This window comes from Sitophilus oryzae, unplaced genomic scaffold (assembly GCF_002938485.1).
Source record: "Sitophilus oryzae breed Bouriz unplaced genomic scaffold, Soryzae_2.0 scaffold_160_pilon_pilon, whole genome shotgun sequence".
In the NCBI taxonomy this organism is placed as follows: Eukaryota; Metazoa; Arthropoda; class Insecta; order Coleoptera; family Curculionidae; genus Sitophilus; species Sitophilus oryzae.
This window is the reverse complement of record NW_022146292.1, coordinates 24525-39740: the sequence shown is the minus strand read 5'-3', so window position 1 is coordinate 39740 and position 15216 is coordinate 24525. Positions and strand designations below refer to the sequence as shown.

Here is a 15216-nt window from a genome sequence, read left to right as displayed (position 1 = left end):
TATTTAAGAACACATGGCAGAAAGTATATAATAATACATATTCACATCATATTTTTGTCTCCTTATCAATGGCTTCCGCCTATAATCTGTCGGACGAAAGAATATATTACATTACTAAACTTTCTGTCATTTTCGACTATCAAAATCATATATTCTTAAGTCAAACATATACAAAGTGCAAATTTACGAACTACTACTATTTTATTTTTATTTCCTTACTTTCTTAAAGCTTCATAACTTACCTCTGATATTTTTTCGGCACAATCCTCAGTTGTGCGATTCTCATTTTTATTATTATACGACAACTTGTGTTTTTCCAACAAATTCATTAATTCTGGCCCAAAAAGATCATTATAGAATTCTAAGAAACTGTTTTGAAGTAAATTAGCTTCATCTTTCGAATCATTGCTAATAGTATTGTTTTTTGGTTCAATCACTTCTTTAATTACATAAGGTCTGTCATTATCGGGATCTTTGGTTTCCAAATTTTCACAATTAGTAGATGTAACTGTTTCTGAATTTTGATTTTGGATACTTTTATTAAGTTCGATTTTCTTATTCAGCTCTGATAATTTTGATTTTTTACTTAAGATTTTTTTCGAGTTTTGGTTATTTTCTTTGTTACATATTGATAATTTACTTCCAATTAGTATTTTTCGTTTCTTGTTAATATTTATTTTCTTGGGCGAATCTTCTCGTTGTAGAATACCTAACAAATAAAAAGTTTGCATGAATTTTATAATATAGATGTGTCATTTTGCTTGTAATTGGTTTTATATAAAGAATTAAAATTAGGTCCAGAAATTTTAAAAAAATATCCAGCAAAGATCAATAAAATCTGAAAAAAACAACTATATATTTATATCAAAAATATTACTTTCAATTTTGTTGGTATTGGAATCAGCTTCAAAGAAATTATTCTCTTTCAATTCTTGGAGGGCATTTTCAAGGCTATCGATGTTAATGTCATTCATATAATTTTTATCATCGTTCATTTCTTCAACTAATTTATCCACTTTGCTTTGTATGTTTATATCGCTCATTACAGCTTCATCACAAACAATCTTATCTTCTTTGTTTTCCTTATTCTGCTCATTACCTTTATTTTGAGAAACCTCTAAGATTTTATTTTCAATTTCGGATTTTTTAACACAATTATTTTCGACATTTTCTGCACTATTTCTTTTATTTTGCTGTATATCAATTTTGTTGTTAGTCCTGTTTGCTTTTACCTGAAATATTTATTAAATAAATTTTATGAAAGAGATGTAGATGAAAAAGTTAACATTACCGCCTTTTTAGTCGTTTTTGGTCTTTTTTTAACTTGTTTCATGTACATGTCTAGAACTGTTTGTTTAGATTTATTTGGACTTGGCTTGACTACTGAAGCTTTTTCAATTATTCGAAGTGTTTGGTTGCAATCAAAACCAACTAAAAAATAATACAAATATTAAAATTATAAAAACTAAGGATTATAGTATGCTATTTAGATTTAATTTTTGTGTTCAATTTTCAATTATCTTTATTATATATTAATGTTTTAAATGTAGAATATCGTTTTTTTTTCGATCTTAGTGTTTTACTATATTAAATAAAACTCATTTGTTTTTAACTCAATATTTCGATATAATTTATTTCTTCATCAGTAGAATTAAAACTAGAGTATTTTAATTCTCCTGATGAAGAAATATTGAGTTTAAAAACAAATGAGTTTTATTTAATATAGTAAAACACTAAGGGATCGAAAAAACCGATATTCTACATTTAAAACATTTATTAATCCACGATGGAGAATGTTTTTAATGAAATTTATCATATATTACATATTTATTTTTAAAAATTGGCGGCAGTTAAAAAACTAGTGCATTTAGAAATTGTTACGCAAAATTCCAACAATAAGTTATAAACCATTGAAAAAATAAGACTATAATAATAAGTCATCGAATACAATTTTTAATATTCATTGCAGTTTTAGTCGTAGTTGTTTGACAGTTGACACAATTTATTTTGATTTGAATTGCGGGTTTTAGAGCGAGTTAAGACTTCAGTCATTTTATTGTATTCCTTTTTTTATTATACAGGGTATCCCAATATTCCCTGGACATAGAGCGACTACGTATTTTTGGGATCAAAATAAGCTCATTGGACACAATTTACCTCTATACATATAAAAATTCTCCGTTTGTTCGTTAGAGGGCATCAAACTTTAAAACACATTTTTTAAGATATTTTAAGGACCGTTATTCCGATTTCAATGAGATTTGAGGTGTCCATGATTTGCTAAACGCTTTAAAATTTGACTTTCACAAAGATTAAGAAAAAGTACGGGGAACGTCAAAACGTAAATTTGAATTCCCATCCCTACATAAATTTGAAATAGAGTATAGTATACAGGATCCGGCAATAGTGCGTCGGGCATCCGTAGCTTCTAGAATAAAAAACTTGGGAATTTTGTTTAAGTGCAAACCTAAAGTATGTACTAGGATGTATTTCAGGAAAATATTTTAACTTCTATAAGGTGGCTCAAAAAAGCATGAGTGGATTGGGGTGATTTTTTTTAAATGGAACACACTGTATATTATTGTATTTTTGGCTTTCCTTCAGGTCGCTTTACATAATCCTAAGACATGAGTAATTATATTTCGATAATTTCTGAGATATTAATAAATAAACAAAAATTATATATTTTTAAGTATTTCTTAAAAAAATTATTAATAATACAAGAACTGCCCTGAAATCAAAACTATTTTAGATATTTACTTTAGATGGTCTGTACTTACTTTGCTATAAATATGGAAATCGTAAATCCTACAGGATGTTCAAAATTCTACGCCAAACTTTCTAAAATATAAAATAATTTTTCTTTGTTTTTGTTTAAATGGAACACCCTGTATATTGTGTTTTCAGTAGATGGAGAATTAAAAAATGAACATTTTTTGCATTTAGAGTATTTCAACATTTTTAACGGTTTCGCAGATATTCCCGGTTTTGTATTTCATATGGCATTTTCCACAGTAAATTTTTATCAAAGCCACCCAATGATTTTTCTCTCATATATCCTATTATATACACAAACCATTGTAAGCGCCATATGAAATAATACTGCGTGTATACGGAAAACTATTAAAAATTTTGAAATACTTTAAATACAAAAAATGTTCACTTTTTAATTCTACGTGTCATATAATTAAAAAAAAAAATATACATGGTGTTCCATTTAAGAAAAGATCAAAGAAAAAAATTAATTTATATTGTTGAATGTTTTGGCGTGAAATATTTATATATTATCATGTCCATATTTACGAGTGTGACCATCATTTATAGCAAGTAACAAAACAGACCAGTTGAAAGTGAAATATTCTAAATAGTTTTTTTTTTTTTTTTTTTTTTTGTATTTTAATATTATATAAAGGTTGAAAAAAAATATATAGTTTTTTGCATTTATTTTTTAATATCTCTGTATATAACTATCGAAATATGATTTACGTTCAATATCTTAGGATTATATAAAATGCAATCGAAAGGAAGCCAAAAATGCAATAATATACAGCGGTGTTCCATTTAAAAGAAATCATCCAGATCCAACTTCACACTTTTTTGAGGCCACCCTATAGAAGTTCAAATATTTACTTCAGAAAAATACATCCTAGACACGCTACATACTAGGTCTGCCACTTTAAACAAAATTTGCTCAAGTTTTTGTTCTAGGAGCTACAGATGCCCTGACGCACGTATTTGCCGGACGCCCTGTATCAGAGGAGGTAACTTACTACCTTGATAAGGAATAATTACAGATACGTTGTATTTTACTTATTTGTTCAGTGGCGTAGGTGTATTTTTTTTATTAAAGTTAATTAATTAAATTATTTTTGTTTTATTAGAAATATATTTTTACAATTTATAATAACACATTTAATAAGTAAACCGGGAAATTAGTGAGTCTAACCTTCCTTATGAATTTTAATACGGGTTTTAAGAAGAATTAGAACGGCACTAATAAACTGGAATATTCAAGGTCAGCCATTATTAAAGTAGCCTTTCGACCGTTCGCACGCGCTAATATTGCTGATATGATCCTCTCTTATCATTTTTATTCAATGTTTTTTTTTTTTTTTTTTTATTTATAAAAAATATAATACAATTCAAATTACCCAGTCATCACTTATAAAACTAGCAGTTACACTTTCCAAGTCGTTAATCAATTTTTGACAATTTTTGTTATTGTAGGCGAATCCAACATGTAAGATTGTCTAAAAATAGAAACAAGTGTATTATTTCATAGCAGTATTACCATATAGAGACACATCGATAATCTAAATGACTTGAGGTTCAGGCAGAAAATAACTTACGAATACTTTTCGTAGATAATCAAGTTATTGTCACTATCTCCGACCAGTAACGTCATAGTTGAGTATAAATCAACAGTACACTTGGCTTGAATTTCTTGTAAATTCACTAAATTTATCTCGATAAACACGACATCGTCTCTTTTTTCCACTTTCATCTCATACTGAGGTAGACCCTTAGCTTGTTCCACTATGTTATTTCCAAATGGTGGTTTTCTGCCAATATGGCTTAATAAAATAAAAACATCGAGAAAAACAGAATATTATAATAGTGTATATTGGTAGTTCTAAAGTTGTCGGGAACATCCTATATATGTTTAGTGTTTCTTACCATTTCAATTACTCTTGGATTAGTATCTATAATTTTCCTTTGAACGAAGTTAGTCCAGCTCTTGCCATTGTTTGTGAGAAAACTTGGCCGACACCAGTCAATTGTTTACAGACATAAACAGAATTTTCCCATAATTTTGCCTTAAAACATTTTGCAAGTATAATAGCATTTAATTAAAGCACTGGTAACTGTTAGGCCGTGTTTCTAGATATTACAATCAAACACCTAATAAATCGTATTATTAGAAACAATAATTCTAGATTACTAATAATTCAGAAACATTGAAATGACAGAAAAAGATATAATTAACTAAAAAAAATTTTTTTTTTTTATGTATTTTTTATAAATACAATATAATACATAAGATTTTATATAACGAACAAAAAAAAAAAATTATTAATTAAAATTTTTAGTTTCTGTGATTCTGTATTGCCTCTAGCGTACATCTAGCTAGCGACAACTGGGGCTGGGGCATGAAGAAGTAAGAAGATCAGTATCGGTTGACGTGCTTGTACTTTTTGAAAACATATTATTAAAAACATACATATTTGTTTATATCAAAGCTTGATTGTTTTTGAGGGCGTACGTCCTCATCTTCAACGTCTTAAGACAAGTAAAGTAATTCCATCGACCAGCACCATAAATATTGACCAAGTCATTATTCCTTAAGTTATTACGCTATTTCTGATAGATTCTAATAAACCTTTGTTATATTATACCACACGGGTAGTAGTTATTATACCACACATTGTTAGTATTAATTAATTAATTTATAAATAAATTTAAAACATTTTTAAAAAAATATTTTATTTTGCTTCTACCTTTGCTTTACTACGAATTTTATAAAAAATATATTATCTTTCACTATGGTACTAACAAGGTGGAGATCGGGTGTATTTATTTCAAATTTTAAATAAAAAATATATAAAGGAAAAAAATAATAATACAAGAATGTGAGAATACGCGCTTTTTATTCTCTTCCGATAGGGTTACCAAATGAAAACTTGTCCACCCCGGGCAAGCTTCCCAAATATCCGGACAAAATCCAGACGTCATTTATTAGGAGTAAAAATGATACTTTTTCTGGTGAGGCTCTACGTTCGTCATACAGGCGAGGTACAAAAATCATTTTTACTCCAAATAGAACATGCTATTTTTTCTTCAAACGCCACAAATAATTTTTTAAATATTTTATACGTTCCAAATAATACAAAAAGATTTAAAAGGAACACCTAGTAAATGTATAGAAGTAAGAATCGAGAAACTGTGATAGACGAAACTAATACGCTCGTTGAATTTGACCTTTTGTCAGTTTAATAAAATATTTTCGTACTTTTGTGCTTAGGAGTGCTTTACTTTTAGCCTAGGCTTTAAAAGCATGGCCGTATAAAAAAAATTAAAAAAAAAAATAATAATAAAATATTTATAACTTTCAGAACTTATAGTCTAAGAGCTAGCAACGTTTTCGAGAAAGTATTTTAAGACGTCTGGGTCACAGTCTGGGTCTTTGATATATATTTACTATGCTCTATGGAACAGCATGCGGCCCGTCTGGCTGCCGATACCCGTTGCATTCAGTACTGCGCATCGGAAGAAGATCCTATATTTTTTATTAATTTAGTCCTATAAATTCTAGTATTGAATATAAATCAAACATGTCTCCATAGCGCAGTGCGTAGAGTTTCCGACTACGAACCGATGATTCAGAGTTCGAATCCGGGTCAACGCAACGACTTTTTTTTATTTTATTTTTGTTTATATTCTGATAGTAAAGTATTAAATAATTCTGGTGATTCAAAAAAAAACGAATATTTAATACTTTACTACCAAAATATAAACAAAAATAAAATAAAAAAGTCTTTGCCCTGACCCGGATTCGAACTCTGAATCATCGGTTCGTGGTCGGAAACTCTACGCACTGCGCTATGGAGATATGTTCGATTCATATTCAATACTAGAATTTAAAGGACTAATAAAAATATAGGATCTTCTTTCAATGCGCAGTAGGGAACGCAACGTTTACCGGTAGCCAGACGGGCTGCATGCTGTTCTAGAGAGCATAGTAAAAGATACATCAAAGAGCCAGACGTCTTAAAATACTTGTTTTTCCGACGTTGCTAGCTCTCGTACAAAGTAAAACAATGAATTAAAACAATTTAATTTTAAAACAATAAATTTACACTGCTGAATTTATCGGCGATTTTTTAAGTAACTAAATTTATTACTAATACTCTATTAACTCTATTAACTAATATATTATTTTGCATTATTGTCACATTTCTTAATGGAACATTAAAATCCGGACGCTTATGAAAAATCCGCCCGGCAACCGGATGTAGTGAAAATCCGAACTTCAGAAGAAATATTGATTGATTTAAGGGATTTTCTCTTACTACAGAAACTACTTACATTTTGATAAACGTTCACAGCATCGCATAATTCTGGATGAATCGTTCAGAATTGACTGATCATGTATCTCTAGATTTCCTAACATGGCCTGAATGATACTTGATTAAAAATTTAAAAAATATATAAATAATAGGTTCAATAATTTTCATTAATTTATTTTATACCAATTAACTTTCATATCGCTAGATGTGACTTTACCACTTAGAGGAAATCTAATGGTTTCTTTGGTAGAGTGTTTATTAAGTAAATTGAGACATTTTTTATCATTAGTCCTCAATCGTATATCGGAAAATTCGCTACATTTTGAAAATATTCCTAATAACTGTATCATAATTTCAGTTCCTGTAATCTACAATCAAAATATATGAAAAATTATTAATTTATGTTAATTTTGGTCTAGTATGTATTTTATTGTTACTTTTGTAAATAATTTCATGGTCTCGAATGCCACGTAGTATTTAGCCATAATTTCTCCAATTACTGTCGGCGATATTTCGATACATTGGTTTATGTTAACCATTCCAGCGCCAACTAGCTTATTTAAATCAATTTGGCATATTTCTAGAAAATAAAACTTTAATATAAATAACGCTAAAAGTTTTAACATTTTATGATATATTTGTTGACATTACTAAAATATTTTATCACAAAAACTGATCGATCTTTTCGTAACAAATACAGTAAGTTAGGCAAGGATGTGTCTTAGCGCCTCTCCTATTCAACATATTCATGGCACCGCTCTCTATTATAGTGGACAGCAATTCAAATAATTTTATTTAAAAAAATATAAAAAAATATAAAAAAAATAAAATAGTAATTTATTTGTATTTTCGAAAATATATTTCAACAAAATGACATATCAATATACCCAGTAGTTTTTTGTCAATTTTCTCTTGGGTCAGTCCAACAGGTAGCTTGTATTTCTCAGGACATTTTTTAGCTCGGACATACAAAAATGTGGACGACAACCATCTCATAGCCACTTCCAAGTCAGTTATAGTATTTAAGACAATTTCAGCATTCAAGTGTTCAGTGAGATGTTTATGAAGGTTGGATTCTATTGGCTGAGTACATGCCACCATATTTTCATACTTTGCCTGTGAACGTAACCAAAAAGAAAAATATTAAAATATTTCTATGTTCTTATAGACAATTTATAGCTAAAACCTTGTCTTGGGCGGTAGTTAAAATCAAAGCAGTGGCACAAGTGTCAAACTGAGATCGCCCTGCTCTACCAATCATCTGAAAGATGGACACTTCGTCGTAGTCTTTATAACCGCCGCTGTAATCGTAACATTTCGTGGATTTTATTATTACTAAATGGGCGGGTAAATTTACACCCATAGCCAGGGTGCTTGTAGTAACCTATGGAAAGAAAAAGAAATATAAAGGTGCATAAATTAGTAATGAGCATAAACGAGCGCACAAATTCTAATAATTTCAAGGGATCAGAAAATAATTGTGCATGATTATAACTTTCTTGGCTATCATCCGTAATTAAACTAACCATCAATTCGAAGTTGGTCAAATAATGCCTAAAACAAATTAGGCAAAGAAAATAAAGTCCTCCTACTACCAGCTCACCAAGGGATAAAAGGCAATCAAAACCAAACGATATCTAGCTAGAAAACGAGCGAACACTCCACTAACTGGACCAGAACCGTTCTTCTTTCCAAGCGGAAACTAACTTAAAGCGGAACTGAAGAACCTGGAAGACTCCATCCGTAACCTGGAATGGAAATTCTTCAACGGTCCAAGACACTCGAAACAGTTCGAAAAAAAAATGGTGATGATGTCATATCTCAATCTTGGAACAAGATCTATCAAAATTTTTCTTACCGTCAAAGAACATCAAGAACACAATTTAAAACACTACGATGATATTTTCAAAAAAAATTATATCATTGATACACTGAATTTGTTTCAAATTGGAGAATCACCCTGTATGTTTTACCCTTTTATACTCAGAGATATTACCCTTGAACAAGAGTATTTCTAAAAGAAAAGAACAAATAAATACATCAAAATAGAGAACAAGATTTATAAAATAAATGAAACTTGAAACCAATGTTTCTCAAAAATTAATGTAGCAAAAGTAAAAGATATCAGATACAACACAAATATATAAAACAAATTATTCGTTAGGTTTGCGTATGAAATTTTCTATTTAAATAATAGTCCTTGTTAAGTTCTGTTTAATTTTTTTAAGAAACTGAAACATTTTTAACCGATTTTTTATTATTTATTTGACATAAAGAATTACAAATTTCTGAAAAAAAAAGAAAGCTTAAGGTTGATTCTCACTATACCTTCCGTTTCTCTTCCGTTTATATAAAATATTATATCACGTAAATGAATAGGACAATGCACACTATCCGTTCCGTTTCCCTTCCGTTTCATATCCTTTCCTTTCATACATTTTTTTGGCCGACGGACTTAAGCGTATCGGAAACAGCGTTGTCAAGTTCTTACCTTTTTACCAGCTCTGTTAACATTTTGCTGATAATTATTTATTCTTTCACCTCTTAATTAAATCTATTACATTTGTCCAAAGATACAAATTTTTAAAATTAAACTTTCGTAATGTTATAAATTGTACAATAAAAAGTATAGAACTGAGACGGAAAGGAAGCATACTAGAAGTCTCTGCCTATGCCGCTCCAGTTGTATCAGCTTACTCAGCTTATTCAGCTCCAGTAGTATCTGCTTATTCTGCTCCTCTGGTCTCTGGTGTAGACACTGTTGTTTCTGGACCATCTGGTAGCATTGTTGCTGGTAGAAGTTTTGCTGCTCCCGCTTGGTAATGAGGACAAGGCGCTGTGATGAAATTTGATTTATAAACCGAAGAATTATAAGCATAATTTTGAATAAATATAAAAAATAAAGAGATATTTATCGTACAATATTTTTTCTCTTTTAGTCTATTACTATATAATATAAAATACATATATTATACAAAATCCGAATTTTTATTTACTATAACCATGTAAGGCCGCATTCCGTTTCTTACCTTGGATATGGTTTTCTGTTTCGTTTATATGTTTTTTCCTGAAATGTTTATTATTACGAAACACGGTTACTGAAAAATATCTGACAATATTATGTCATTGACAGTCATTAAGAGAATCACAATATCTAGATCGGTGATTCTCTGCACATCATTGTTTCACAACGAGATCAATCGATTAAAAATATTTTCAATATGGCGGCACTTCCGGAAATACCGGAAGTTGACAGCAACTTTCTTATTTTAAATGGGTAACCCCATTTTTTATTGCATACTTAAATTTTCCGTAAAATTTTATGAATTTTGATATTAAGAAATTATAGAAGAAATCTCATTCAACATCGCTTTTGTTCTTGCTTCAACCGAATCTGTAAATTATCGACCAGGTGTTTGGCCGTCATTTCAACACTTTTCCTGGTACTGCAGAAAATCTGTAAGGAGAAAAATTCTAACGAAAATGGACATTTTTTATATTTCTGTATTACCGAAGTCGGTTGTCCTTCGGAGTATTTTGATATTAATCAAAAAATCCGGAACGGATATGGAATGGAAACCGAAGGTATAGTGAAAATCAACCTTTATTCGGTATAGCTGCTGCTTCTCTATAAAATTAAATATTTTTTTAAACTAAATTATAAAAAAAAATAGTCTACTTTTGATAAAAATGTGCTTGAGCATTTACATGAAAGTACACACAAAATAAGCAGTGGCGGCTCGTCAGGTGCAGTAGGTGAAGGGGCACTTCACCGAAAAAATACTCAAATTAAAGAAAAAACTTTACTGCTTAAAATATTAATTTAGTTTAATATATTTACATGTATCTAAATAATAAAATGGTAATTTTATTATTTAGATAATAAAATTATAATAACTTATAAAATTTTTTTTATAAGTTATTTATTTTTTTCCGGGCGGACCTCTGCATAATAGGTCCACCGCATCGTTAATTCCGGCCGAAAAAGTAGCATTATAGGCCCGCACGCGCCTACAAGCCAAAAGCAAAGCCACAAGTGCAAGTGAAAATGTTGAATTTCTCAGCCAAGCGGCTGCACGGTTTCCATGGTAACGTGACGGCAGCCTAGCAGCAGATGTAAATCCTCCGCCCCGAAATTTATTATCGGTGACCGATGTGAATGAGTTTTTGGGCAGTTCTCTTCGTCTTCCTCCTACTTAATTGTTCAGGAAATGTGTATTTGTAACGGCGAGCGGCGTTCGGTGTTAGCGCATAATTTATGCATTTATGCTAATATTCGGCTACTTCGGCGAGTAATTAATCGTGTAAACACTGTAAAGTTGTTGTTTATTATTTATTGTTGTAAGTTAATGGTTTTTGTTGATTTAACTTGTTAATTTTTGCTGTTTGTTTTGTTGTTGTGTTTTAAAACTGTTTTGTGTGTGTTGTATGTGTTAAAAAATAAGCCCAATTAATGACTTGGTGTGCAATTTGTTGGAAAACTCCCCTTCAGACGGTGGACAGATGAAGATAAGAGGGATATTTTTATCTCAAGGGCGACCAACTGAAACTTTAACCATCAATTGCAAAAAGAAAGAAGAAAAAGTAGTAAATCTTATAATATTAAATTTAAGTCTTCCTGGTTTTCTGATTTTAATTGGCTATGTAGTAGCATTGTTTTACAAAAAAATTTTTGTTGGTCGTGTTTACTATTTTCTAATAAACATGGCATTTGGAATAAAGAAGGGTTCACTGATTTCGTAAATATAACAAGATCTTTGCATAAACACGGGGATTCTGCAGAACATTTAAAATATCAGTTAATGCCTGCGAAGAAATTTAAAAAAAAATTAAAATAGCTGATGCTTTAGAAAAAAACTCTAGACTCTATAAGCTTAATTTTAATGAAAATGTTTATATATAAAATATATATTATATATATAATATATAATATGTATATATATATATATATATATATATATATATATATATATATATATATATATATATATATATATATATATATATATATATATATATATATATATAATATTATATATTATATATATAATATAATTAATTAATTAAATGACGATATTACTGATAAGTTTGCATCAATCAAGAACAGAAAAATTGGGCTTATTTACAAAAATTAGTAAGGTTAGTAATATAAATAAGTCAAATTTATTTTGATTAATATTGCTTAGTAAACATTAATGTAATAATTGAATGGCTCCTCGGTTGTAACCAACAATTTTTTCAATATCGAAATTTCAGTGAAAACACCGAGAAAAAAAACGTTATACCTATGAAAATTACAACCTTATTTCACTGAAATCTCTAATTTGAAAAAAATGTCGATACAATGTTTTTCGATGAAACCATTCAATAATTACAGATATCGCCATAAAGTTGGATCCATATGGACGGTTTTTTTTGGTATTAGAGTTTAAAAAAAACGTTTTGTGGCAATCAATTCTGCTTTAATAATAACTTAAAATACACCAAGTCAAAGTTGAAACATAATTTTGTTAGTCACCTTTTTTAAAATAATAATAATAATTTAACCAATTTTTAAAAATTTCTTTTAAATATTTTGTATTTGACAGCTCGCAGAGCTGTTTTCAAAGCAGAAGTGATTGCCACAAAAAGATTTTTTAAAACTCTAATATAAAAAAAAAACGTCCATATGAATCCAACTTTATGGTGGACACCGTATATAATGTTTATTATATTTAATTTAAATTTAATTATATTTTCGCTGGAATGCAAAATAATGTGTTTATCGAAAACTAAAAATATTATAGGTATTAGTGTATAAATAATAACAAAAAAAATAAAAAAAAAAAAAAAAAAAAAAAAAAAATACAAAATTTTTCAAATAATATTTTAAAAGAGTTTGACAAAAATTTGGCGAACTGCGCCAGAAAATGAATTCACAAATTAACTTCTTATAATTTTTTACCCACGACCCCACGTGGAAAATAAGTATGACCAAACTTACCAAAATAGGAATGTGTCCTTGTCTGAAAGCCTCTTCAATAGAGTACCGATTCTCACGCACCAAACCCGCATGATGAAACGCAATACCATTCATAACATATTGTTGCAATTTCACGTCAGTTAAACGCGAAGAAATCTCATTCAACATCGCTTTTTGTTCTTGCTTCAACCGAATCTGTAAATTATCGACCAGGTGTTTGGCCGTCATTTCAACACTTTTCCTGATGCAGAAAATCTATATGGGAGAAAATTCTAATACGAAAATGAGACATTTTCTTATATTGTTATAATTTTACCATAATATATTTAATATTTTTGATATTAAAATTTTGAAGCTTTACTTCAAAGACCAATCGAATTTGAAAACGGACTGGTCTTTGGGATGGAATGTAAATCCCATAAACAATTTGTTCAACTGTAACAGTCTTACGTCTCAAGAAAAGGTGCAGAGGATTAACATGTATGTTTGAAAAATCAATGCTAGTTATGAATTAGAATTCGAAATTCCTTTAGATAATATAAATAATATTTATAGGATATAGTTAACTAGTTGAAACCTTGGCGCATCCGCCACCACATCAGGAAAAAAAATATATTTATTTTTTTAATTAAATGAAAACAAAAGAATCCGGCGACGACAGTTTTAGAAGAGCCAATTAGCTAATCTTTTAGTAAAAAAAACAACTTTCTAGAGCAAGACGTTACTTCAGTAGAGACCACACAGATAAACCGATTTGGCATTTATATATGTAGATTTTGGTAGTAAGACCGCCTCTGACTAAGAAATTGTAATAAAATTATTAAAAATTATATTAAATCGAAATTATATTAATGAATATTAATGATTCACTTTATTATGTGAGAAAATATTATAATTCTGTCGAAACACGCTCTGTAATACAGTTAATAAAAACTGCCATAAGAACTTGTCAAATGTTAATAGTTAAATAAAAAAAAGTATTCTCATACCAAACGTCTCTCTAGACATTCTAATCGTTTACAAGCAAAGGTCACTGTTACATTGTTTTTTTTATTTTTGTGGTATTTATGACTTACTATTAATGTACTGATTCCAGCGAAGGTCCTATCCATTCTCCAATATCTTCTACATTAGGAATTGTAGCCGATACCGCTACAAAACGAATTTTTGCATTTGCCTTGATTTAAACCAAAATATCAATAGTTTTCTCGACTGACCTATAAAAATAATCAATAATTCATTAAAAAATGGCCCCCTCTAAAAAAGACCTAACAACTAAAGATTCGAACGAACAATTATTGAAACTTTACACAAAACTAATTATACATTAAAGTTTTTTTTTAAAAACTTTGAATAAAAACGGCGTCACGATGGCTAAAAATGAAAGCTCGCTGTCATTTCTATATGTAAAATTATATGGGAAATGTCATCGATCGTCATTTCATAGCCATCGCTGACGCGTTTTATTCGATCATACTGTAACACACAATATATTAAATGCCATTATAATATGTGTATTTAGAAACTCAGTGTAGTGTCGTATAGAACATTAAAATAAGCTGTAAGCCGATGAATAAACAGAGAAACAGATTGCACGATGCGCTGACAGACTAAATGTTCGGACACTCTAAGGAAATTACTATTTTTACATTTGGCTGTGAACGGTATCTATTCGCTCCTTTACGAACCACCTGCACTCCCTTGTCTAGCTTTTATTTTTATGCCGAATACGGTCCAGGTTCCAAGACACTTTTCCATTATCATCTCCTCAAATGGCAAAAGGTTCGTGATGCAGCTTAGCGCAATGTTTTGGTTCATGTTCATGTATGTCATGTTGCAACTGTCCCTATAACATGTCGGACATTTCGAAGACCATGAGAGGACCTTAATATGTTATTGCCTTTAAAACCATGTTTAGTTTTAGCCGTATTACATAAAATCTTGTTGAAATATAAAATTCATGCCCTGGTAAAGGCCCTTCGCATTTAATGTACAAAAACTATTCAAATTCTTGATTTTTTGGCACTAAAACATAATGCCTTAGGAAAATTCACTGTCCTTTTGAGGCAATTTTTATCAAATAGACACTCTAGCGGTGTTCGATTAAATTTATTACTCCGAAACTAAAGTTCAAAAAAAAAAAAAAACGTTTTATTATTGACATTTGAGAAATGCATCTTCATAAAA

At 29.5% G+C, this 15216-nt stretch overlaps 2 protein-coding genes across 2 annotated transcripts; both read right to left on the bottom strand.

The window, feature by feature from the left end:
* Window positions 1-242: 242 nt before the first annotated feature.
* On the bottom strand, window positions 243-2200 carry LOC115880038 (structure-specific endonuclease subunit SLX4-like; the record flags this gene model as incomplete). Its single annotated transcript, XM_030897151.1, has 4 exons — window positions 2158-2200; window positions 1292-1431; window positions 878-1232; window positions 243-709 (listed from the first exon to the last, which is right to left on the bottom strand). Coding segments are annotated over exons 1-4 (1005 nt in total), but the record flags the coding sequence as incomplete, so codon positions are not given.
* A 4878-nt stretch (window positions 2201-7078) lies between these two features.
* LOC115880037 (probable ATP-dependent DNA helicase HFM1) lies at window positions 7079-13257 on the bottom strand. The gene is made up of 6 exons (XM_030897150.1): window positions 13051-13257; window positions 8254-8451; window positions 7955-8183; window positions 7505-7647; window positions 7251-7435; window positions 7079-7184 (listed from the first exon to the last, which is right to left on the bottom strand). Exons 1-6 carry the CDS (start codon window positions 13255-13257, stop codon window positions 7079-7081), a joined length of 1068 nt encoding a protein of 355 aa, XP_030753010.1.
* Between the last annotated feature and the right edge of the window lie 1959 nt (window positions 13258-15216).